At 42.0% G+C, this 27534-nt stretch overlaps 1 protein-coding gene across 5 annotated transcripts in view; it reads right to left on the minus strand.

Moving 5' to 3' along the window:
• Positions 1-27534, minus strand: part of invs (inversin) — a 269090-nt gene that overhangs the window by 101017 nt on the left and 140539 nt on the right. For all 5 annotated transcript variants that reach the window (XM_063043885.1, XM_063043890.1, XM_063043889.1 and 2 more), the window contains 2 exons: positions 17866-17975; positions 5376-5547 (listed from right to left, as the gene is read on the minus strand). In XM_063043885.1, coding sequence (XP_062899955.1) covers positions 5376-5547; positions 17866-17975 — 282 coding nt within the window. The remainder of the gene's footprint in view (positions 1-5375; positions 5548-17865; positions 17976-27534) is intronic.

The following is a 27534-nucleotide window of genomic DNA, read 5'->3' on the forward strand; positions in this document are numbered from 1 at the left end:
CACTTCATCTTTTGTATCATGTACATACAAGAAGATAGATCACAAATATACTATAAAGTACTGTGGAAATTGCAGCAAAGCAATGGTTAAGAAGTGTGCTAACCGAACAGAGTACAGACACTTTGTAATCCTTTCTCTGTGTGAATGATCACTAAGGCAACAAGTCAAGATGATAAGCTGACAGCAAGTGTGCAGACATAGTGCAGTCACCTAGGCTGAACATGGTCTTCGAAAGCCTAACTCTTGTACAGCCTTTCTGTTTAAAACTGGGAACCAAGGTCGCTGAGCATACCAAGACAAGATGAAGATGTACTGTATATGAAGGATTCTGGGACAACATTTACTATTGGACAGTTATTTTACTAATTCTCAATTATTTTTGGCCTTTAACACATGGATTTAACTGGCTATTAACACCAGAAATATTTATTATGATTGGTACTTGAATATGCAAATGATGGCATTCAGCAGCGCACAAAGTTTCTACTGGATCAATATTAGTATGCAACTAGTCAATTTCTGTATAAAAAGGTCACTTCTTTGATGACTTGGATGAGGGAATTAAATGCAGCATCTCCAAGTTTGCGGATGACACAAAGCTGGGTGGCAGTGTTAGCTGTGAGGAGGATGCTAAGAGGATGCAGGGTGACTTGGATAGGTTGGGTGAGTGGGCAAACTCATGGCAGATGCAATTTAATGTGGATAAATGGGAAGTTATCCACTTTGGTGGCAAAAATAGGAAAACAGATTATTATCTGAATGGTGGCCGATTAGGAAAAGGGGAGGTGCAACGAGACCTGGGTGTCATTATACACCAGTCATTGAAAGTGGGCATGCAGGTACAGCAGGCGGTGAAAAAGGCGAATGGTATGCTGGCATTTATAGCGAGAAGATTCGAGTACAGGAGCAGGGAGGTACTACTGCAGTTGTACAAGGCCTTGGTGAGACCACACCTGGAGTATTGTGTGCAGTTTTGGTCCCCTAATCTGAGGAAAGACATCCTTGCCATAGAGGGAGTACAAAGAAGGTTCACCAGATTGATTCCTGGGATGGCAGGACTTTCATATGAAGAAAGACTGGATGAACTGGGCTTGTACTCGTTGGAATTTAAAAGATTGAGGGGGGATCTGATTGAAACGTATAAAATCCTAAAGGGATTGGACAGGCTAGATGCAGGAAGATTGTTCCCGATGTTGGGGGAAGGCCAGAACGAGGGGCCACAGTTTGAGGATAGAGGGGATGCCTTTTAGGACCGAGATTAGGAAAAACTTCTTCACACAGAGAGTGGTGAATCTGTGGAATTCTCTGCCACAGGAAACTGTTGAGGCCAGTTCACTGGCTATATTTAAGAGGGAGTTAGATATGGCCCTTGTGGCTACGGGGGTCAGGGGGTATGGAGGAAAGGCTGGGGTGGGGTTCTGAGTTGGATGATCAGCCATGATCATAATAAATGGCGGTGCAGGCTCGAAGGGCCGAATGGCCTACTCCTGCACCTATTTTCTATGTTTCTATGTTTCTTTGTTCAATCTTCAGAGCAGGGTGGTGAGGGGGGCTATGATGTTCTCCTTGTGCACAAGTAAATCAAGTGAGCTTGAGGAAAGAGTGTATATTAGCAGAGTCTAGTTAATTGACGATGATAGTTAGTGAAGCTTTCATTTAGATGATTAATCCTTGACTTTGTTATACAGGGGAACGGAACTGTGGCAGAGCAGCTGATAAGTCCCAAATCCTAGGCAGCTCATATTTAATCAAAGAACTGCATCTGCTGATGGGATGCAAATTGCCTGCTATGTGGAATAGTCAAAGTACACCCTCATATTAGTCGCATATTGAAAAACAGGGGAAAGTGGAGGAAAGCCGAGGTAGTAAAAAAGAAAAAGGGAGTGTGTCAGGCCAGGTTTGGTTCCATGAGTGTACAAAGGTGTCTTAGGCAAGGTTCAAGTCCTGTGAGCTCACCCGAAGTGTCTCAGGCAGGGCTCAGGTCCCGTGAGTGCACCTGTGGGCCGGGTCCCATGAAGAAACAATGAAAACAAAGCAAACAAAAAGGGATTCGGACCATTGCGAGTAAGAGTAATTTTTTCTTTTCTGTTTGTGAGCATGAGAAAGAAAAGGAATTCCAAGTGTGTATGACTATGAATGCGCGGATGGTAGAGTGACAGTCCCCTTTCCCAGACCCCCTGAGGGGACTCTGCTGCAGTGCATGTTAGTACTGAAGAAAGTGGTGAATTTCATCACTCATGTCCGCCTTCACTGAGAGGTGGCGGTTGAAATGAGAAGGCATGATTCCAGGGTCTCAACATGAATCTTTAATGTCATGGAGGGAGCGGACTGCCTTCCTACATTGGCCTCATCGGGCACCTTAGAACTCACAAAACCACAAGTCACTATTGAACCCAACAGACTGCCTAAGAAGAAGAAATTACTGAATGGGCATCCGCAAGGATAAGTGAAATAGGTCTTAGAAAGTGATCTGAAATTATTTCTGTTTTACTTAAGTAGAATCTAACAGCTGCTTCCTTTTTCAGGTAGGAGCTTAATATCAACATCATTGCACATTAGATAATGCTCTTCAGGCTAGAAGGGATGAAAACATGCATCACAGCAAATCCTAAAGGCTACTTGTCTTTTTTCCCTTTCTGAGTCTTAGTGTGAAATACTAGATCCCACACCTTTAATTATACACCTTCTATGAGGGTAAAAACAGTAGACGTACCACTTCTCAAGACAGAACAGCAGTGAGCTACGAATCATAATATATTGCACTCAAGCTATGTGTATGTAACTCTTAGCAACCTTTTTTATGGATTTCATTCATGAAATTTAATGATCACATTTTTTGAAAAACTATTATTAGAGTTTTGTGATAGTTATAAAAAAAGATGTTTTGGTATTGTATGGGCAAATTCTGTAGAAAGGATCTTAAGGAGCTTTTTCTCTGAGTATTCACTATCTCGTTGTCATGGTACGGAACAAAGCATCACAACTGATTGTATAGCATTCAGGTGTAGATTTATGTCAAGTGTTTAACAAGCTCTAAAACTGGTAAGAAGTAAAGAATGTGATAAGCCATCTCGTGCTGTTTCGAAGATTTGGCTCATTCATGCCTTTTACTGGCAAGTTTTGACCTATCTGAACTCTTACTTCTGCTTTATGTTCCTCTTCTTATGAAATAGTGCTGTTATCTGTTAAACAAGTAGCATATGGGATGCCGATAATGGCACAACAATAAAGAGCTGCTGTGTCAGCATGGCCCGCTTGTTTCCAGTATCAGTCACTTTGATGCTGTTTGCTTGTTTCCCACTCCAAGTACACAAGTCGCCTTGTAATGCCAATTTTCAATGATGGAGTCACAGTGACCAAGAGGATTCTCAGGCCAAGCAAATACAAAAAGGGCTTTGTTTGAACAGCTAGCGTAGCTACCGTCATGTCCAGTAACTGACGACAGCACTGTATAGCGGTTTCTGCAAATGTTCTACTTGTTTCCGACACTAGGGAGGAGGAATTTCACTTTCACCATTAAGCTAGATAATGAAAAGCTTTCAGCACTGTCAGTAACTATGGATAGAAAGATGGATTGAATTTCTTATGGCACAGTATTCATTTGTCACCATGGAGCTGAGCAATGCTAGACAACACTGGCAATGAACACACCCTAATTTCAGTGCTGCAGCATTGTATGAGAAGCTAAACCCACAGTATGCAGCAATTATGGCAAAGTACTGTAAGTATTACCAAAGGGGGCACCCTAACTCTTCCGTGTGCAGAAAACCTAATATCTTGTCTGAGCAATACTACTGAATAAAATAATCTGATTATGTATGTTACAAATAACTATTATTTAGAGGAGATGACACCCACAACATGAACAACAAAATAGCACTGAGTAAAATATCTTGACAGAAAACTGTAAATATAATATGTTGCCTCCTGGATGACATTTTTAGAGCAACTAAGTTCTTTTGTGGCATAGCTTCAGGTAGGTCTTAAGATACACATGATTTCTTTGTCTTCCAGTAATTTGTAAAAACAAGTTAGAAGCTAGTGTTTTCTAACTTTAAATATTAGGTGTTTGTAATAATATATATTAGGCTAATGCAGATTATCACTCTCCACATTATTCATACAAATGGTTAGGTTTAAAGCTCTGTAACGAATACCATTTATGGCTTAAATACAAGCCATGGTCTACTTGCTGCTTATCCCTCAAATTGTCTTTTTAATTCTCTGTGGGGCTATGGGGTTTCACTTGTCTCCCTTTACTTCTGTTACGAGACTCCCCCAACCACACCAGCTTCTGCGAGTCAAACGCTCTGAATTCTCCAGAGTATGGCCTCTTTCAGGACTTAGGATGTTCCCATTAGTTGATGATCTTGTTTTGGGTGCCAAGAATTGAGTATTTAAGGAACACCTGAATATAGGTTCAGTGCTCAATCGTAAGCCTACTAGTGATTTCGTCTAGTGTTTGTTTTGAGCTCAGTTCTCGATCCAGTTTGAGACCATGTCTCGATCCTTAGCCTCGGATACTCCAGCATTTGGGTCCAAGCCATCCTCACCAAGACATATGTAATTCCACAACAGATAACATCAAAGCTCTGTAGTCCAGTCATAAGTGACCAAGACGCTCAAGAAGAGATGCCACAACAAAACTGTCAATGACATGGACTTAATTAAGAGTTGGAATGATAAATGGCAAGTAATATGTTTGTCAAGCCAACGTGATAGTGTCCAAACAACTACTACTCCCTGACAATCAATAGCTGTACCATAGCCGAATTTCCCATGATCAATATCCTGGTATTTCTGGGGTAAGTGAGGGAGGGGGAAGAGAACAAAGAGCAGTTTGGAGACTGACTGTTCTGTGCCATGTATCTCAGCTCCTGATTCTCCAAAAATCTTTCCAATGTGCAGACAGCACAAAGCAGAATGTAACGAACTGTTCTTCACTTGCCTAGATGGGTACAGCTGCAGTAATATATAAAAGCTCAACATCCTCCAAGGTAAAACAACTTGCTGGATTGATACCTTATATACTCAATATTTCTGCCACCATTATGCCATGGCTACGATGTGTTGCATCTACAAGGTATGCTGCAGCAACTCAACAGGTTGTTCTGTTAAAGTTTATTCCAAACTTGCAACTTATGCTACCGAAAAGCACAAGGACAGCAGGCAGAAAAGGAACACTGTCATATTGAAGTACACCTATGATTGTTCTTCACCCTAGATTAAATCTCGCAAGGCACCCACATTACCCAACCCAAAAAAAAGGTAAGACCATTTTGGATTATGGACTGCACAGATGATACCATATGCACCTATTCGTTGATGCTGTCTACAGTTCAAAATAAACCAGTTGTATGAACTGATAGTCTAACCTGTTCCACCATATTTATCTGCCATGTTGATGTCGATGTCTGCTTTGACTCTCAGCATGGTTTGGAGTACATCATCACTGCCCTTTCCAGCAGCCCACATAAAAGCAGTGCGCCCTTCCAAGTCTGGGTCATCTTTCACTGATGGATGATTCAAGAATACTTCGACAGTCTCCTATACAAGAAAATAGCTGAAATCATTTCACAACATTTACATTCAATATTGCTATCAGCTGTCTTTCAGCAATATATTACTATTAATGTTTTGAATTTTGAACACAGCATTTGCTACTAATGATTTGCTGTTGTGATTTGTAGTTTGTCCAGAACAATTTTCTTCTGTTTATTTTCTTGCTCCATTTGCCTTTCACACTTTGATTATTTGAACTCATGCACCTTCCAAGCAGGTATGTGTTTCTTTTCCCTCCCTCTTCTGTTTTCCCTCTCAATTCTAACCTGCAACAGCTCTGGATAAGCAGGTATGTGTTTCTTTTCCCTCCCTCTTCTGTTTTCCCTCTCAATTCTAACCTGCTCTGGATTTTAATGTTTTCTCTCTCTCTCCAGAAATACTTTCTACATTTAGTCCAGATTTCCAGAGTCCACAACATTTTCTTTATTGCATGATGTTACAGCATCTATCCACCTATTTCATTCCGGTCCTAGAAAATCATCGATCTCTAATTATTTTGTCAGAATTTACCAATAAATCAATGACATAAAGGGGGGCTCTCCATTGATCAGGGTCCACCACAAATACTGTATCTGAGCTGTCTACGTGATATACAAAATGGGATGCAAGCCAGGGTAGTACAATATGCAGAACAAGCTGTTGCCCATGCAGCAAGCTCCCCCTCTTTGCGCAGTAGATGAATCCAAAGGAACAACAGTAACTGATACACTTTGACAACAGCGGCGTCACAGGAGTTGCCAGTCAGCAATGTAGCACTGTCTTACAGGCTCCAGCTCTGAATTTTTCCTCGGGGTTTACTCCCAAAGCCTCCCCCACCTGTGCATACAGCCGCAAGGCAGCAGAAGCTTGAGCTTTCCTGCTTCTAGGTGAGCTGCCACCTTCTTCGGAATATATTCCTCAGCAATTGCCCATTTTTGTGAAAATTTACAATGTACATGCTTTAAAGTATAAAAGAAACACAACTGATAATTCCTGACAGGATTCTACATTGTATTTAGAGCATAAATGATTAAAGGAGCATTTTAATTGCCGCACATTATTGTTGTCATGTAGGTCAGAACTAGTTATGATCTATGAGTGGAATCATCATTGCAACTTATTTACAGTCACCTTCCTATGTTTATTCTTCATAACCACTCTTTAAATTCTCCAAACTTTACTTGCATTTATTAGATAGTAATTAACCTCTCACTTTATACTTATGACTGTGAGGCTAAGCACAAATCCAATACCATATTTAAGTTGGCTAACAACACCACAGTCGTAGGCTGAATCAAAGGTAGTGACAAATTGGCATATAGGAGGGAAAATTGAAAATGCGGTTGAGTGGTGCTACAACAACAACTTCTCACTCAATGTCAGCAAGACCATGGCGATGATTATTGACTTCAGGAGTCCATGAGACAGTCCTCATTGGGGGATCAGAGGTGGAGAGGGTCAGCAACTTGAAATTGCTCGCGTTATCATTTCAGAGGATCTATCCTGGGTGCAATTATAAAGAAAGAACAGCAGCACCTCTACTTCCTTAGGAGTTTGCAAAGATTCAGCATATAATCTAAAAATCTGACAAACTTCTATATATGTATAGGGCAGAGTGTATGGACTGGTTGCATCACTGCCTGGGATAGAAACTGAGCTTTTCCCTTGAACGGAAAAGCCTACAGAAAGTTGTAATACTCATTTATGTGAACAAAAGTTTCAGGGCTGGATACTCTTTCAAGGCACTGTACATTAATCCTACCATCATTCCCCACATCTTAACATTAGCTTTCAGCAGATTCTATCGTTCACCTACCCAACAGAAGTGATGGGCACAGGCCAAGTAAGCTATGAACCTGCATGCCTTTAAAATGTGTGTCAAAACTGGAGCATCTGGAGGGAACTCACGTGGTCAAAGAGAGAACATGCAGACTCCACACATAGGTCAAGACTGAACCCAAGTTGTTACAGTTATATCAGCTGCATTACTGTGCCCCCATACTCCTTCTTCCTTCCATATTTTACTGTCTATTCTTCATTTTGTCCCTCTTTCTTTCCACATCTCCACTGCACTCATCCCTTTTTTGACTACCTCAGAGCCAGCCATTTATTTCCTCTGTTCTCCCCTCTCCTTTGCCCCTTTCATCTTCTACCAATTCATGTATAATTTCTCATATTCCTATATTCACCACTCATTCCTCTGTCTCTCCATTGAACTAGTCCCTTTTGATTAGATTATATCTTGAGTTTTCTCTTTGAATACCATGAGAAATACTCATGCTAATTCCTTATCTTGTACAAGTACCGGAACAATGTACTAGATTAAAAAATAATAGTAAATAGATAATAAACAGCTGTTAATTCAAAACTTCGAAGTTCAAAGTCAAATGAAGAAAATTGATGCCCTTGAGTGGTCCATTCAGAGTCCCAACCTCAACCTGATCGAACTTCTCTGGCAAGACCTCAAGATTGCTGTCCACTGCAGCTCCCCAACTAACCTAGCACAGTTTGAGTAATTTTACAAAGAGGAATGGGCAAGTTATGCTCCATCATGTTGTGCAAAGCTAAGACAGACTTATCCAAAAAGCTAATAGCTGTGAGAGATGGTTCAACTAAAATACTGAGTAAAGGGGATGAATACTTTTGAACTGCTGACTTTCCAGTTTCTGAACTTCTGGTTTTTCGTGCTTTACAATTTTCCCTGTTTTTTGGCCTCTACTGTGGAAAAAATGAGCATGTGATTTACAAACAAAAATTCCCAATTAAATTGATCCAAACCCCTGGTTGTAATATTCCTTTATGTGAACAAAGGGCTGGGGGCTGAATACATTTTCAAGGCTCTGTAAATCGGTACTAAATGGCTGGTGGGTTGAAGGACTTGTTTCTGTCTGCTGAAGGCTAGATTTGTGGCACTCAAGTCTGGCGACCCAGGCCCGTACCAGAAAACCAGGTATAATTTGCGGAGGGCTATTTCAAAGGCGAAGAGACAATTTCAAACGAGGCTGGAGGAGACATCGGATGTATGACAACTCTAGCAGGGTTTGCAAGACATTACGTCCTACAAAGCGAAACCCAATGACAGCTTTTCCTCACTACCAGATGAACTCAATGCCTTTTATGCCTGCTTTGAAAGGGAGAATATAACTACAGCTGTGAAGATCCCTGCTGCACCTGATGAGTCTGTGATCTCTGGTCTCAGGGGCCAATGTTAGGTTGTCTTTAAAGAGAGTGAACCCTTGCAAGCGGAGGGTCCCAATGGAGTACTGGGTAAGGCTCTGAAAATCTGTGCCAACCAACTGGTGGGAGTATTCAAGGACATTTCCAACCTCTCACTGCTTCAGGTGGAAGCTCCCACTTGCTTTAAAAAGGCAACAATTATACCACTGCTTAAGAAGAATAATGTGAGCTGCCTTAATGACAATCGCCTGGTTTCACTCACATCGACACTGATAAAATGCTTTGAGAGGTCGGTCATGACTAGACTGAACTCCTGCCTCAGCAAGGACCTGGACCCACTGGAATTTGCCTATCGCCACAGTAGGTCAATGACAAATGCAATCTCAATGGCCCTTCACACGGCTTTAGACCACCTGGACAACACAAACACCTGTGTCAGGATGCTGTTCGTCAACTATAGCTCAGCATTTAATACCATCGTTCCCACAATCCTGATTGAGAAGTTACAGAACCTGGGCCTCTGTACCTCCCTCTGCAATTGGATTCTCGACTTCCTAACCGGAAGACCACAATCTGTGCGGATTGGTGATAACATCTCCATCTCGCTGACGATCAACACTGGCACACCTCAGGGGTGTGTGCTTAGCCCACTGCTCTACTCTCTCTATACCCATGACTGTGTGGCTAGGCATAGCTCAAATACCATCTATAAATTTGCCGATGATACAACCATTGTTGGTAGAATCTCAGGTGGTGACGAGAGGGCGTACAGGAGTGAGATATGCCAACTAGTGGAATGGTGCTGCAGCAACAACCTGGCACTCAACATCAGTAAGACGAAAGAGCTGATTATGTACTTCAGGAACGGTAAGATGAAGGAACACATACCAATCCTCATAGAGGGATCAGAAGTGGAAAGAGTGAGCAGTTTCAACTTCCTGGGTGTCAAGGTCTCCCAAGGATCTAACCTGGTCCCAACATATTGATGCAGTTATAAAGAAGGCAAGACAGCAGCTATACTTCATTAGGAGTTTGAAAGATTTGTCATGTCAACAAAAACACTCGAAGACTTCTATAGTTGTACTGTGGAGAGCATTCTGACAGGCTGCATCACTGTTTGGTATGGGGGGGACGGGCTACTGCACAGGACCGAAAGAAGCTGCAGAAGGTTGTAAATTTAGCCGGCTTCATCTTGGGTACCAGCCTACAAAGTACCCAGGACATCTTCAAGGAACGGTGTCTCAGAAAGGCAGCGTCCATCATTAAGGACCTCCAGCACCCAGGGCATGCCCTTTTCTTACTGTTACCAACAAGTAGGAGTTACAGAAGCCTGAAGACACACACTCAGCAATTCAGGAACAGCTTCTTCCTCTCTGCCATCCAATTCCTAAATGGACATTGCACCCTTAGACACTATCTCACTTTTCTAATATACGTTATTTTTGTTTTTTCACAATTTTTAATCTATTCAATATACATATACTGTAATTGATTTAGGTATTTATTATTATTATTTTACTTTGTTTTTTTCTTCTATATTATGTATTGTATTGAACTACTGCTGTTAAGTTAACAAATTTCACGACACATGCTGGTGATAATAAACCTGATTCTGATTCTGATTCTAATTTAAGGGATAACGGTGGTATAGAAAGGCAATGGGTACAGGCTAAGGGAAAGTCATGGAGGCGAAAATAGAAAAAGTAGACAAGGCTTGAGAAAGTCTGAACCAGTTACCAATTTCTACTTCAAGCTGGCAACTGACAAATGATTTGCGCCCTATGGGGTAAGCAGGGTGGTAGGAAAAAGATAGCAAGACTTTCAGACAGTTTGAAATGAGGCTGTGTTAGAATCCTCAAGGCAGGTTTTATTGTAATTTTTAAAATCTTTTGCGGGGAGGCTGGATTAAATTATACCTACTTATTTCCATTGTGGTATGCATATAATTCCAGTTTCAAGCAGTTGCCAGAGCAATTTTCTTTGTTTTTAGTTTAAGAGTCCTCTTTTCTTCATGGCCATTTATTAAAATATTCTTTTAACCGAGTGCCTTTTCAATTTTCTTTAGATCAAAAATATACTCTACAAGCATTGTGAAATTACAGTGGACAAGTAAACAAGGGAATGTAATTATGGATCTAATGTAGGAAAGGAACATTTTTTCTCTAATACTTCAATAAAATTAAATCTTTGAACATCAAGGACAGAGAGGCAGTTAATGACCACTCAAATGAAGCTAACCTCTGCAAGTGTCCTTGATTACATTCCATAGCAGCCTATTTGTCCAGCCTTGCCACCACTCCTGACAAACAAGTAACTAAGAAGGCAAACTGCTGGCTCTAAAACAATGAAGACTCAGAAACAAACGCTATCACTTCTGAAGTTTTAAAACCCACTGTGAAGAACATTAGTCATAAGTTCACAACCTCATTTCCTCAGAGAATCATAACCAGCTTAATGAAGAGAAATAAATCTGCATGTGGTAATAGCAGGAAAATCATAGCAAAGATCAGAGCACAGGAACAGACCCTCAGCCCATCATGTCTGCGCCAACCATGATGTCAATTTAAACTAGTATGATCTGCCTGTATGTGGGCAATCCACCTTTCCCTGCCTGTTCAAATGACTAACCGTTCCTTTCGTATCTGCTTCCACCACCTCTCACAGCTGTTCCAGACATCTACCACTCTCTGATGAAAAATTACTTGCCTTGAAATTCTCCTTTAAAGTCTCCCCCTTAACTTAAATCTATGCTCGCTAGTATTTGACATTTCCACTCTTGGGCCAGGGACTCTATCTACCCAAGCTATGCCTTTTATAATTTTATATACTTCCATCAAGTTACCTCCAACCTTCCAGAGAAAACAGTCTTAGTTTGACCAGTCTCCCGTTACACCAAATGCTCTCTAATCCAGGGCTCTTCCTGGCACTTCCAGCTCTCTGCATACTTTTCAAAGCCTCCAACATTCTTTCTGAAATGCGGCGAATGCAATTGCACACAGTACTCCAAATGTGGATGGAGCAAAGTTTTATACAGCTTCAACAAGACTTACCAACTTTGAAACTCAAATGCCGAAACTGATGAAGGGAAGTATACCATACACCTTCTTTACCAACCAATCTACTTCCATTGTCTCTTTCAGGGAGCTAAGAACTTGCACCCCAAAATCTTTCTGTACGTCAATGCTCCCAATCGTCCCACCATTGATTGTATACTTTTCTCTCACATGGGACCTCCCAAAATTCAACCCTCACATTTTTCCAGATTAAATCCATCCACCTTTAGTCTATATTTCCAATGGATAGAATTTGTACTGTATCCTTTGATGAGCTTCCACACGTTCAACAATGCCACAATTTTTTTTGTGTCATCTGCAAATTTACTAAGCCCACCTAAATTTCCATCCAGAAGGTCTCAGCACTGATCACTGCGGAACATCACAGATCTCAGACCTTGTCAGAATAACACTGTCTTCTATGGCCTAGCCAATTTTGAATTCAATAAACCAAGTCTCCATAGATCCCATCTCCTGTATCAGCCTAACATGAGGGTCCTTGTTGAATGTCTTACCATAGTCCATGAAGAAACTGTTAAGTGCCTCACCCTCATCAATCAGGTTTGTAAACAGGGGAAGTGATGACCCCTATTTGTTACACTGTTTAAGGTAATTTATTTTTTAATTCTTCTTACTTCTCTTCTAATATTGTATATCTGTGAACTTGTAATGCTACTGTGACACTGTAATTTCCTTTGTGAACAATAAGACATCTACCTATCTATCTAAACAAGAGATTGTTCAAGTTCAACAGTGCGTGACAGGGAATGAGGAAAGGTGCAGCTGACTCATATCATTTCATATCGCCAAATCATATCGTTTCTGCACGGACTGGTAGCACATGCTCGCGGCCCGGTGGTTGGGGACCACTGCACTACACCATCCTTAGAGTGAACAGCTTTTAAATAGGAAATTATAGGCCAGCTAGTTAGACCTCAGTGATTGGGAAGATGTTGGAGTCAATTGTTATGGATGTGATTTTGGGGTACTTGGAAGCAGATGATAAAATAGGCCGTAGTCAGCACGGGTTCCTCAAGAGAAAATAACAAGCAAGACAGACAAAGAAGAATCAGTTGATCTTGTGTACTTGGATTTTCGGAAGGCCTTTGACAAGGTGCCACACACAAGGCTGCTTAACAAGTTAAGAGTCCATAGTATAACAGAAATGATACCAGCATATACAAAGCAGAAGTTTTTCTGGTTGGCTGCTGGTGACTAGTAGTGTTCCACAGGGGTCTGTGTTGGGACCGATTCCTTTTATGTTATATGTCAATGATTTGGATGATGGAATTCATGGCTTTGTTGCAAAGTTTGCAAACGATATGAAGATAGGTGAAGAGGCAGGTGGCTTTGAAGAAACAGATAGGCTACAGAAGGACTTAGACACATTAGGAGAATAGGCAAAATAGTTGGCAGATGGTATACAGTGTCAGGAAGTGTATAGTTACGCACTTTGGTAGAAGAAATAAAAAGGTAGACTATTATCTGGTCACCGAATTATAGGAAAAATGTCAATAAAATTGAGACAGTACAGAGGAGATTTACTAAAATGTTGCCTGGGTTTCATCTCCTAAGTTACAGAGAAAGGTTGAACAAGTTAGGTCTTTATTGTTTGGAGCGTAGAAGGTTGAGGGGGGACTTGATAGAGGTATTTAAAATTATGAGGGGGATAGATAGAGTTGACGTGGATAGGCTTTTTCCACTGAGAGTGGGGGAGATTCAAACAAGAGGACATGAGTTGAGAGTTAAAGGGCAAAAGTTCAGGGGTAACATGAGGGGGAACTTCTTTACTCAGAGGGTAGTAACTGTGTGGAATGAGCTTCCAGCAGAAGTGGTTGAGGCAGGTTTGATGTTGTCACTTAAAGTTAAATTGGATAGATATATGGACAGGAAAGGAATGGAGGGTTATGGGCTGAGTGCAGGTCGATGGGACCAGGTAAGAGTAAATGTTCGGCACGGACTAGAAGGGCCGAGATGGCCTGTTTCTGTGCTGTAATTGTTATATGGTTATATTTTCTAATTGGAGAGAAAATTCAAAAATCTGAGGCGCAAAGAGACTTGGGAATCTTTGTGCAAGATCATGAGGTAGTGTACGTAGGTTCATTATCCATCCAGAAATCTGATGGTAACAAAGTGAAGAGGGCATGTAATGGGTGGTGAGGGCCCTTAATAATGGATGTCACCTTTTTGAAGCATTGTCTTTTGAAGGCGTCCTGGATGCTGGGAATAATAATTCAAAGGAGGACACGGGAGTCCGGGAACGCAGGTCTAACTTTGTGTTTACTTTAAGTGACATTCCGAATGCGATCATGCAAAGGCAGCCACAGAAAAATACCCAAGACTGAGTTCAAAGCTACTTTGAAAAAAGCAACATCTCCACTATGCTCTGGGAATCCTTGTCCTTGTCCCCTCAACTCCCAAATGACACTGAATATTCTGAGTCCACGTCTTGAAAGTACATGAGGGCCCAGCCTTAATGGTGGAAGGAGTGCAACACCTCACCACTGCAGCTGTAGGGCACCAAGTATCCCATCTGTGGAAGATCTGCAGTTCTCACATCAGCCTCATTAGTCAGCTCAGAATTTACAGAATGGGGGTAAAAAGCATGTCATCTTCAATCCTAAGAGATCTGCTAAGAAAACTGAAGTGAGATTAAGGAATATTTAGATAGAGTACATTCACTCCAGCCATTGGCATCACGAAGTTTAATTAACTAAACAAGCAAGATATTGAATTAAGATGCGGTCAAATTAGTAATGCAAAAGCTAACAGACTAAAATTAAAATTAAAAGTCGGTATGGTAGCCTGGTGGTTAGTATAATGCTATTACAGTGCCAGTAGGCTGGGTTCAATTCTCACTGCTGTCTGTAAGGATTTTGTACATTCTCCTCACGACCATGTGGGCTTCCTTCCACACTCCAAAGATGTATCAGTTAGTAGGTTAATTGGTCGCATGGGTATATTTGGATGGAGCAGGCTTGTTGGGCCACTCTCTAAAATAAAATTGCAGTGTCTTGGGTCAGCTAGTGGCTTGAATATAAAGCACAATTTTGATCACTGCAACAAAAGAATTGAAGCTCTGAAGTATGCAGTAAAATATTATAAAATCTAGAATCAGAGAAGTCAGTTGGAACAAACGTTAGTAGAATAGCAAGCTTAAGGCTAGAAACTTAACAAATAATATATTCCCACCTTTCTGATGTCCCAACAGTTTCATCAGACAACGGCTTACCTTTAAAGTATGTGTCTAATTTTGCTGGAAAATATCTAATGACCTGGATCCTGAGTTTAAACCTACAGTACTGTATGTGAAGGTGCCAATATTTTCCCAGGAAAATTTCAGCAATTTCAGGAAATCAGTGCAAAGAGGTGTAAATGCAATAACTCCAAAGTAGAATTAAGTGGTCTATTGCTATTTTACAAACTGCAGTCAAAATAGGGCTCAGGCACAAACATCCGATATATTTTACTGTTGGAGAATAGAGAATAGAATAGTGAAGTTTATTGTCATTTCGACCATAAGCTGCTGGTACAGTACACAGTGTTCCTCCAGGACCCTGGTGCTACATGAAACAACACAAAACTACACCGGACTATGTGAGACAGCACAAGGCTACACTAGACTATGTAAAACAACATAAAAACTCCACTGGACTGCAGACCTGCACAGGACTACATAAAGTGCACAAAACAGTGCAGGGCAGTACAATAATTAATAAACAAGACAATAGGCACAGTCGAGGACAAATTATAATAATAAATGATGTAGATGTCAGTCTAGGCTCTGAGTATTGAGGAGTCTGATGGCTTGGGGGAGGAAACTGTTGCACAGTCTGGTTGTGAGAGCCCGAATGCTTCAGTACCTTTTGTCAGATGGCAGGAGGGAAGAGAGTTTGTGTGAGGGGTGTGTGGGGTCCTTCATAACACTGTTAGCTTTGCGGGTGCAGCGTGTGGTGTAAATGACTGTAATGGCGGGAAGAGAGACCCCGATGATCTTCTCAGCTGACCTCACTATCCGCTGTCGGATCTTGCGATCCGAGATGGTGCAATTTCTGAACCAGGCAGTGATGCAGCTGCTCAGGATGCTCTCAATACAACCTCTGTAGAATGTAGTGAGGATGGGGGGGTGGGAGATGGACGTTTCCCAGCCTTCGCAGAAAGTAGAGACGCTGCTGGGCTTTCTTTGCTATGGAGCTGGTGTTGAGGGATCAGGTGAGATTCTCCGCCAGGTGAACACCAAGAAATTTGGTGCTCTTAACAATCTCTACAGAGGAGTCATCGATGTTCAGTGGAGCGTGGTCGCTCCGTGTCCTCCTGAAGTCAACAACCGTCTCTTTTTTTTTGTTCACATTCAGAGACAGGTTGTTGACTCTGCACCAGTCCATTAGCTGCTGCACCTCCTCTCTGTATGCTGACTCATCGTTCTTGCTGATGAGACCCACCACGGTCGTGTCATCGGCGAACTTGATGATGTGGTTCGAGCTGTGTGTTGCAGCACAGTTGTGGGTCAGCAGAGTGAACAGCAGTGGACTGAGCACACAGCCCTGGGGGGCCCCCATGCTCAGTGTGATGGTGTTGGAGATGCTGCTCCCGATCCGGACTGACTGAGGTCTCCCAGTCAGGAACTCTAGGATCCAGTTGCAGAGGGAGGTGTTCAGGCCCAGTAGGCTCAGCTTTCCAATCAGGTGCTGAGGAATGATTGCGTTGAATGCTGAACTGAAGTCTATGAACAGCATTCGAACATATGTGTCTTTTTTGTCCAGGTGGGTGAGGGCCAGGTGGAGGGGAGTGGCGATGGCATTGTCTGTTGAGCGGTTGGACGATATGCGAACTGCAGGGGGTCCACTGAGGGGGGCAGCAGGGTCTTTATGTGCCTTATGATGAGCCTCTTGAAACACTTCACGATGATGGATGTGAGTGCAATGGGACAGTAGTCATTGAGGCATGACACTGAAGAATCCTTCGCCACGGGGATGACAGTGGCAACCTTGAAGCACGTTGGAACGACAGCGCTGCTCAGGGAGGTGTTGAAGATGTCAGTGAGAACATCTGCCAGCTGGTCTGCACATCCTCTGAGCACTCTGCCAGGAATATTGTCTGGTCCAGCAGCCTTCCGTGGGTTGACCCTGCATAGAGTTTTCCTCACATCAGCCACGGTATGACACAGCACTTGATCATTGGGAGGAGGAGTGGTCTTCCTCGCCACCACATCATTTTCCACCTCAAAACAAGTGTAGAAGTTGTTCAACGCATCTGGGAGGGAGGCATCACCAGAAATGGCAGATGATATTGTCTTGTGACAGCTGTTGGGATTTTAGCTACCACCACACAGATCCAGACCTCCTCCTGCTTTAGAATCACTTACGAGGAGCGATTAATAAATTCGTGGCTTAAGCTAGAAGGACTCAATTTTAGAAAACCTAGCACATTTATTTTTCAACATAGTTCCCTCCTACATGTACACACTTAGTCCAGCGGTCGTGGAGCATATGGATCCCTCCTTTGTAGAAGTGGTCCACAGCAGGGGTGATTGATAAGTTCGTGGCCTAAGGTAGAAGGAGATGAGTTATTAATTTCAAACTTCCTGCATTATCACTCAACGAGTTGAACTACACGTGCATGTAACAAGAGTGTATTGGACCTCCAGGTGGTCCATGGCAGGGGCGATTGTTAAGTTTGTGGCCAGAAGTAGAAGGAGATGTGTTATACCGCTCTCGTTACATGCATGTGTAGTTCATCTCTTTGAGTGAAAATGCAGAAAGTTTGAAGTTAATAACTCATCTCCTTCTACCTTAGGCCATGAATGTATCAATCACCCCTGCTGTGGACCACTTCTGAAGGTCCAAGACACCGACTTCTACAGAGAAGGGATCCGTATGCTCCACGACCGCTGGACTAACTGGAATATAGGAAAAATAAATGTGCTAGGTTTTCTAAAATTGACTCCTTCTACCTTCGATCATGAACTTATCAATCACCCCTCATACAATCACACACATCAGTTTTCGTAAAATAAAGCACAAAATAGCAAGGTGTACAATTTTTCAGATTAGCATCCAAATTGCTAGATTATTAATTAGGAGACATGACTTACCCCAAAATTGCTCTGAGCAGCATAATGCAGTGGTGTGGCTCCTTGGCTATCTGATGGAATAGTACCTGACTTGTTTCTTTCTAGCAGAAGATATCCTATTTGGGCATGACCTAAATGTAAGTATAAAATTTATGATTAAATCAGAGAAACGTAAGGATGGCGTCAGCAAATAACACAGTTAGCCAGCAAGCAAGGTGAGTTACTGGTGTTGCATATCATTCTGACTAGGCTGCAAATCAAAAATTTGCACAAGTAATTTTAAACAAAAGCAGAAATCGTGTACTGCAAATGATCAAGATGAATGGTACGTAATCAAATATCACTAGATCATGAGCAATCATTTCTTTTTTTTTAATCTAATTTCTTACCCTAGTAGTGCATCCTGGGAACCAAGGTCAATAAGCATACTAAGACAAGATAAAGATGGAAATGAAGGGCTCAACGACAACACTTACTACCGGACAGTTTTTAACTAATTCACAAGTATTATTGGCCTTTAACAAGTGGATTTAATTGCTTATTAACACTTAAAATATGTATTATGATTAATACTTAAATATGCAAATGGTAGGATTTAAAAGTGCACGGTTTCTATTGGATTAATATTTCAATACAACTGGTCAATTTCAGTATAAAAATGGCATTTTTTTGTTCAAACTTCAGAGCAGTGTGATGGCAAGGGCCATGCTGCTCTTGTGTTCAAGATTCAAGATTCCAGATTCAAAAAACGTTATTGTCATTCTAACCGTACATCAGCTCTGCAGGGCAGAATGAGACAGCATTTCTCAGGAGCAGTGCAATCATAACATAACAAACGCAACACTAAATAATAAACATAACAATAAATAGTAAAACACAATAGCCACATGTCAGTTAAAATCAAGTTATAATTGTCCAGTGCAAGTTAAACGTGTCCAAAGCAGAGTCAGGTAGAGCAGCTATTTAGCAGTTTGACTGCCTGTGGGAGGAAGCTGTTTAGTAGCCTTGTGATTTTAGTTTTGATGCTCCTGTAATGTTTCCCTGATGGTAGAAGAACAAACAGTTCATAGAGAGGGTGTGAGGGGTCTTTAATGACGTACTGTGTCTTCTGGAGGCATCGACTCTGAAAGAGGTCTTGGACAGAAGGTAGGGAGACCCCAATAACCTTCTCTGCTCCCCTAACCACCCTCTGCAAGGCTTTTTTGTCGACAGCACTGCAGCTGGAGTACCAAGTTGTGATGCAAAAGGTCAGCACACTCTCAACCACGCCTCTGTAGAATGTAGTTAAGATGTTAGTGGGGAGTGATGCTTGTTTAAACTTCCTCAGAAAGTGCTATCTCTGCTGGGTCCATTTCACAATCCCAGTGGTGTTCCTCGACCAGGTGAGATTGTCCGAGATCTGCACCCCAAGGAACTTGATGTTTTCCACTCTCTCCACTGTGGAGCCGCTGATGCTGAGGGGTGTGTGCTCAGGCTGAGACCGTCTGAAATCGACGATCATCTCCTTGGTTTTGGTGACATTAAGCATCAAGTTGTTATCCCTGCACCAGCTCTCTAGGTGTTTGACCTCCTCCCTGTACATTGTTTCATCATTTTTGCTGATGAGCCCCACCACTGTGGCATCATCTGTAAATTTAATGATCAGGTTCTCTTTGAATCTGGCTGCACAGTCATGTGTTAGCAGTGTAAACAGCAATGGGCTAAGCACACAGCCTTGTGGGGATCCAGTGCTCAGTGTGATGGAGTCAGAGATGTTCCTGCCAACACGGACTGACTGTGGTCTCTCTGCCAAGAAATCCAGAATCCAGCGACACATGGCAGTGCTAAGGCCAAGCAGCGACAGTTTCTCCACTAGTCTCTGCGGGATGATGGTATTGAACGCTGAACTGAAATCAATGTACAGGATTCTGGCATAAGTGTCTTTGTTGTCCAAGTGAGAGAGAACTGTGTGCAGTGTGGTGGATATTGCGTCCTCCGTAGAGCGATTTGGACGATCAAGGAAACAAAGTGTGATTGAGGAACGAGTGCAGAGTCCAGTTAATCAATGACAACAGTGTGTTTACCAAATTAGGAGTAATGAGCCTCAAATTGACATATCAATCAAAGGACAGATAAAAATCTTCTTCTAGAGCATGAACAAATTCTGCATGGCAAAATGCCTCATCGCCAGACCTCACCAACAGGCACCAGGACCTCGCTTGGCTGGCGGTGAGAGGGGCCCTCCCAGTCAGATACCTCCTGTATGCCCGAAACGTCGTCTCCTCACCCCACTGCCCACAGGAGGACTGCAGTGAGGAAGAGTCTGCGACCCACCTCTTTGCACACTGTCAGTTCGCAAAGAGGGTGTGGAGGAGGATGGACGGGCTGGTGTCATGTTTCATCCCCAGCAGCGGCGTAACAGAGGACTCTCTGATCTACGGGCTGTTCCTGGGGACGCACACGGAGACCAACATCCGGTGCTGCTGGCAGATCATCAAATCAGTGAAAGACGCTCTTTGGTCGGCCTGAAATTTGATGATCTACCAGCACACGGAGATGTCTGTGGGAGAATGCTGCTGACTGGCACATGCTTGGCTGCAGGAGTACGTGCTGAGGGACGCACTGAAACTCGGTGCAGCCACCGCAAGGGCCCGGTGGGGAAAGACCACTGTTTAGGGTTCTTCTCCCGCAGGAGTGGGAGGGGTCGGGGGGGGGCAGGGAGTAGACTCCTCAACAATGGTGCGGAAAGAGGAAACGATAGAGTGCCACGTGGGTGGCTAAAATTGTGGAAATGTAAAGCCCGTAATGGAAATATCTGTAAAGGATTGAGAGTCATTGAATGGTTTACTGTACATAATTTTATTTTTGAATAAAGTATATTTTGAAATTTAAAAAGTGAACAAATTCTGCGCACGTCATTACGTCTGTTTTTGATGGATATTTTGGCATCGCTGATACCATATCTGGAAGGGTATGTAGAAACCTGTTGGGTGGCAGATTATGTGCAGGCTAGCAAGGACCAAAGTCATTTGATCCAAAAGTAATTTGATTTATTGACGTTGGTAACTTAGTTGGTAGCTAGCCAGTCTTCCTGTCTAAAGACGGCAAGTTGAACCCCAATTCCATCAACTTTTGGGCAAAAATTTAGTCAATGCAAGAGAATTCTGAGGGACTGCATCACTAATATTGGTGCTGACTTTCAGATAATGCAGGAAATTGGCTTGCCTCATAAGCAAAAGCTGTGACATTTTTAAGTCCACTCTCCCAGGAATGTAAAAATCTCACTGTGCTACTTAGAATAGGAAAAGAGCATTATCCCCTAATTCTTGACTAATATTTACCCTCTATAGAAAATCAAACTATCTGGTTATTATTATTTTGCTGTTTGTAGGAGCTCACTGTGCACAAATTTGTTAGCTTTTTCCCACAGAGGTGAGCATCCAAATTATTAAATAATAATTGATGTATGTTGCTTGAATTTCCAGCATCTGCAGAATTCCTGTTGTTTTTGTTATTAAATAGTTTTGAATATTCTGAGGATATGAAAGTACAATATAACTGTGGGTCCTTCAATGAAAAACACATTGGGCATTTTATGGCAGCAAAATCCAAGAAACAGATAATCTAAGTCTTGATAACTGCAGGGTAGTTTTACAGCTTCTGGTGAAAACAGGTTGATCACACTGATGCATAAAATATGAAGGTTAAAGGTGGACAGCACAACAGTTCATTGTTTGTTTGCCTGCCAATCAGATGTCCACAATGAACTCAGCAGGAGGTCCACTGCATTTTACTTGCTATTTTGAACAGTTTTGAGCAGTACTTTGAATGAGCTAAACCAGAAGATAAGATGACGGTGTCTTCTAGTATGTATTTATGTGTAGGTACACATATGTCAAAAGAGGATCATGGAGAAACAAATAGGAAGTTAAAGGTTAAGAAATTCTTTTTAACATTAATCAGAAAAACTGATGTGATTTTTGCAGGATATAGGTTCCTCTATGCATTTATATCCTGCAGAATGTGCAGTGAGAAACAGTGAAAGCCCATGATGTAGAAGCATGTGCGCCTTCACAAGATACAAGGTCTGAAGCAGAGTAATTAGAGAGGAACATATTAGGTCCAGAAGCAGATCCATAATCATGCAGTCAAACTGCAGCTCAGTCCTCTTTTAGTTTTCCCCTTGCCCTACATCTGGAATTCCAACACTACCATCATCTGCTGAAAGGCAACTTATCACTTAAGACTGGAATAGAGGTCAAGCTGAAAGTAAGCTCAAACTGGAAGTTTAATGTGTGCTGTGTAAGCAAACTGTTCAAATGTTTTCACTGGTTCAGACTTCTGACCAATATTCAAGGTCCGTATTTCAGCTACGAGGAAGATTTGTGGCAAATAAAACCCTACTGGTTGAATAAAGACCTGTGCCAGCTATAAGTAAGCATTCTGTCATGGAAGTCCACCTCAATGTACACAAGCTTCTTTCCTAAACCTCACACAAGGACTGGAAAACATAAGTCTCAGTCAGAGTACAGAACAACTATGCATGATACCTAATATATGGCCCTTCGTTGGTCGGGGTCAACCATGGATACAGCATCCTAGTTGGGCAAGCCAGGGCAGTACAATATAGAAAGCAAGCCTTTGCCCACACAGCAGGCTCCCCCTCTCCATGCAGCTGATGAGTACAAAGGAACGGCAGAGACTGGTACAGTTTGGCACCAGCAGTATCACAGGAGTTGCCAGTCAGCATGAACTCAACAGAAACCGCCTTAGGGACTCCAGCTCCAGATTTTTCTTCAGGTTTTACTCCCGAAGTCTTCCTCATGAGTAGGTATAATGGCAAAGCAGCAGAAGTGTGAGATCAGTTCTCCTTCTAGATGAGCTGCCGACTACAGCAGATGAGTCTCATCTGCCCGAGATATCTAATGGACTTACCGCTATTATGTACAGTACATGCTGCACCAGGAGGTTGTTTGAGGGCTCAGGCCTCTACTGGCATTCACTCATCAATGAAATAATTAAAGTGATTTCATTGCTGCAAAAATGAACCACCAAAGCAACATGCAACGGCTGCCTGTGTGGTGAACGGTACAGCCGTTCAGCACAGAGATGTGGGGCCTCAAGTGGTCTCTCTGGCCAGCTTATTGAGTGCAGGCCCTTCGACCAAATGTTAACCGACAACCCAAACCTACCATCTCCCTTCTGACTGCTTGTTGAATGCAGTGGAAAAGACTGGATAGGAAAGGTTTAGAGGGATATCAGCCAAACACAGGTAAATGGGATTACATTAGAATTGAAGGGCCCATTTTTTTATGACTCTATATGACTGTATCTCCCTCTTTGTTTGGCTGTGAAATTCTCAATACAAACTCAACATGGTTTGTTACCAAACAACATGATGGGAAGAAAGCAGTCCCTATAATATTCCATGAGTGATGAGAGGGTGAAGGATATAGCCAATCTATCACCAGGACTCACCAACAACACATTTAGAAGCTGGTATGGATGCAGCTCTTATCCACACATTTCACTGCTGAGCAGTCACGTTACCCATTCCAGCCTGACCCATACTGGCCCTCACAGGCAGCCACTGTGCATTTCCTCATTAGTTCACACCACACAAAGCTGTGCAGTGGTGATAATTTCATGGACTGCGGCAGATTCTTTTTTGAAATAAGTTGGGTGGGGAAGCATTGAATGTTTAGATTTAAGGACCAGGAACACTAATTATTATAAGGCAATCCTCAATTATTATTAAGGATGCATTATTAAGCCATTATCATTATAGTCCAAGGATGGAATTTCAGGGTACCTGAAGGCACACATGGGTTTCCTTACAGGGGAATCTTGCCTGACAAATCTGTTCGAATTCTTTGAGGAAATAAGAAGCAGGATAGACATTTTAAATGAGAGTCAGTGGGTGTTGTATACTTGGATTTTCTGAAGGCCTTTCACAAGGTACTGTACATGAGGCTGCTGACTAGATAAGAGCCCATGGTATTACAGGAAAGATACTGACATGGATATAAAGAATGGCTGACTAACAAGCGGCAAAGAGTGGGAATAATGGGGGCCTTTTTGGTTGGCTGCCAGTAACTAGTGCTGTTCCACAGGGGTCAGTGCTAGGACCGCTTTCTTCACGTTATATATCAATGACTTAGATAATGGAATTGATAGCTTTGTGGATGATATGGATAGGTGGAGGAGCAGGTAGTGTTGAGGAAATAGTGAGGCTGCAGAAGGACTTAGACAGACTGAGAGAATGGGCAAAGTATTGGCAGTTGGAATAGAGTGTAGGGAGGTATATTGTCATGGACTTTGGTAGAAGGAATAAAAGTGTAGATTATTTTCTAAATGAGGAGAGTATTTAAAAAAAACAGAGGTACAAAGGTACTTAGAAGACCTCGTGCAGGATTCCCTAAAGGTTAACTTGCAGGTTGTGTCACCGTTAAGGAAGGCAAATGCACTGTTACCATTATTTCAAGAGGAGTAGAATATCAAAGCAAGGATATAATGCTAAAGCTTTATAAGACATCAGTCAAACCACATTTAGAGTATTGTGAGCAGTTTTGGGCATCTTATCTAAGAAAAGATGTGCTGGTATTGTCGAGGGTCCAGAGGAGGTTCACAAGAAAGAATCCAGGAATGAAAGGGTCACTGAAGAGCATTAATGGTTTGTGCCTGTACTCGCTGGAGTTCAGAAGAATGGGGGGGGGGGCAGGAATCTCATTGAAACCCATAAAATATTGAAAGGCTTAGATAGAGTGGATATGGACAGGATGTTTCCTATAGTGGGGGGGGGCGGTATGGGACCAGAGTGCAGAGGGCCAGAAAACACAGACTCAGAATAGAGAGATGTCAATTTAGAACAGAGAGGAGGAAGAATTCCTTTAGCCTGCTGGTAATGAATCTGTGGAATTCATTGGCACAGCTGCCTGTGGAGGCCAAGTCATTGGGTATATTTAAAGCAGAGGATGATAGGTTCTTGATTCGCAGGGTTCAGAAGTTACAGACAAAGGCAGGAGAATGGGGTTGAGAGGGATCATAAATCATTGAATGGCAGAGCAGAAATGATCAACTGAATGGCTTAATTTGGCTCTTTTATCTTATGTCTTATGTTTTATAACAAATAAAGACATTGAAGACGACAGCTAAGCACGGTACCAATGTCCAATGTGAGCAACGTTCTACCTCATGTAGACTGCAAGAAGGGAAACAATGTCAGTCACCATGTTTTGCTGATCTTTTTCTGTACATAACAATCCCTTTCTTTCTACAGAATCAGCATACACTGTTTTCTGCCATGAACTTACCAAAATGTTTTGAGAAGCTTAGCTTAACTATACAAAATGTTCATTGCTTGCTTTGTCTTCTCCCATCTATTTGGCATTTAAGCATCAACAAAGTAGATCTAAGTGTAATCTGACTACACACAATAAATTCAGTAAACTAAGCATTATAAAATGAGAATATTTAGAGTCATCACCAGTTTAAGGATAGCAAGCTCTTATTAACAGCTCAAAATATCAGAGGAAATTCCAAGGACATTCTAGAAAATCAACTGTTTTGCTTTTGATGTCCTGAATTTAACTATGAAAGGATGACTCACTATTTCAGATCTCTTCTGCACAATTTCTTAATTCCCTCCTTTAAACCTGCTTTTTACAAAAAACTTAAATATTCTTTCTAAGTTTGACTTTCTCACATCTATTTAAAAAATTATATGACTTCCACTTCAGTCCTCCTCACGTTTTTAATGCCTAAATTAATCACAAGAAATTAATAGTTAGAAGTGACGCACCATCCAGGACATACGCTATCATTATTAGCATCAGGGAAGAGGTACAGGAGCCTGAAGATGCACACTAAGCATTTTGGGAACAGCTTCTTCTCCTCGGCCGTCTGATTTCTGAACAGTCCATGAATCAGTGAAAACTAGCTCACTTTTGTGTTCTCTTTTTGCACTATTTATTTCTTATAAATTCTTTTTGTAACTTATAGAAACTTTTATGTACAGGTGTCCCCCGCTTTTCGAACGTTCGCTTTACGAAACCTCACTGTTACGAAAGACCTACATTAGTACCCTATTTTTGCTTTCAGAAGGTGTTCTCACTGTTACGAAAAAAAATTCAGCACGCAAAAAAATCAGCACGCGCCCTGAGCAGCCACTCTCTCCCGGATTCTCGCCGGCATTGCTGAAAAACAAGCCTGTGAGCAGCCGTTTGCAAGATGAGTTCTATGGTATCGGAAGAGCCTGAAAGAGCTCGTAAGGGTGTTATACTTACAGTAAAACTAGACATAATTAAACATTTTGATTGTGGTGAACGAAGTAAGGACAACGTGAGTTTGGCTTGTGGAAGCTGATGAACATGATGTTGAAGAGGTTTTGGCATCCCATCACCAAGAACTGACAGATGAAGAGCTGATGCAATTGGAAGAACAAAGGATAACAATCAAAACCGAATGAGTAATGATAAAGAACGACTTTAATTTTGAAAGGGTACGTCGGTTTAGAAGATATTTGCAGGACGGTTTGAGTCCTTATTAAAGAACTGTGTGATAGAAAAATGCACGGGGCTCAGCAGTCAAGCAAGCCTTCCACATCAGCCACAGCAGACGACGAACCTCGACCTTCGACATCGAGGCGGGCAGAAATAGAAGAAAAATAGCTGCCTGCTCTAATGGAAACAGATGATGAGATGACACCCCAGTGTCCCACCACCCCAACCCCCATGCCACAGACAGATACTGATTCGCAGAGAATGCAACGGTAGCCGGGAGGCACACAGCACATCTTTAAGAAAAAAGCCGAAATAAACATGCTAATTAATTAAGTGCCGCCAACACCTAATTGTCGGCCCAGATCAAAGACGCCACAATCGGAAATCGGCACTGATCTGGGCCGACAATTACGTGCCAGGCGGCACCTAATTAATTAGCTTGTTTATTTCAGCTTTTTTCTTAAAGATGTGCTGTGTACCCGGCTACCACTGCATTCCTGAATGCTTCGCAGCAATGTATCGCTCGGCGGCCTGGAGGGTGGGGGCCACTGCACCACCCAACCTGCGACGACTCAGTCTAACACACCATCATCAGTGTGCTTGGCAAACTGTCTTCCCGATTCCCGTAAGTGATACTAGACTGTACATACATTATTTCTACTTTATATTGGCTGTGTATTTTTATGTGTTATTTGGTATGATTTGGCAGCTTCATAGCTTAAAGGTTACTGGAGAGAGTGTTCTTGCCAACAGCACTTGCGTGAGATTTTCTGCCGACGGCGCTTGCGTGAGATTTTCGCTATGGAGAACAGTGCGGCAATGATTGTGGAAAAGTATTTCTACTTTATATAGGCTGTGTATTTATCATATCATTCCTGCTTTTACTACATGTTACTGTTATTTTAGGTTTTATGTGTTATTTGGCATGATTTGGTGGGTTATTTTTGGGTCTGTGAACGCTCACAAAGTTTTCTCATATAAATAAATGGTAATTGCTTCTTCGCCTTACAACATTTTGGCTTACGAACTGTTTCATAGGAACGCTCTACCTTCGGATGGTGGGGGAAACCTGTATTGCACTGTACTGGGGCTGCAAAGCAACAAATTTCACAGCATATATCAGTGATAAGAAGTCAGATTCTGATTCTAAGACTATTTCAATTATTTTATTCAGATCTAAAATCATGTATAAAATATGTAATGATTAAAA

This window comes from Mobula hypostoma, chromosome 3 (assembly GCF_963921235.1).
Source record: "Mobula hypostoma chromosome 3, sMobHyp1.1, whole genome shotgun sequence".
NCBI lineage: Eukaryota > Metazoa > Chordata > Chondrichthyes > Myliobatiformes > Myliobatidae > Mobula > Mobula hypostoma.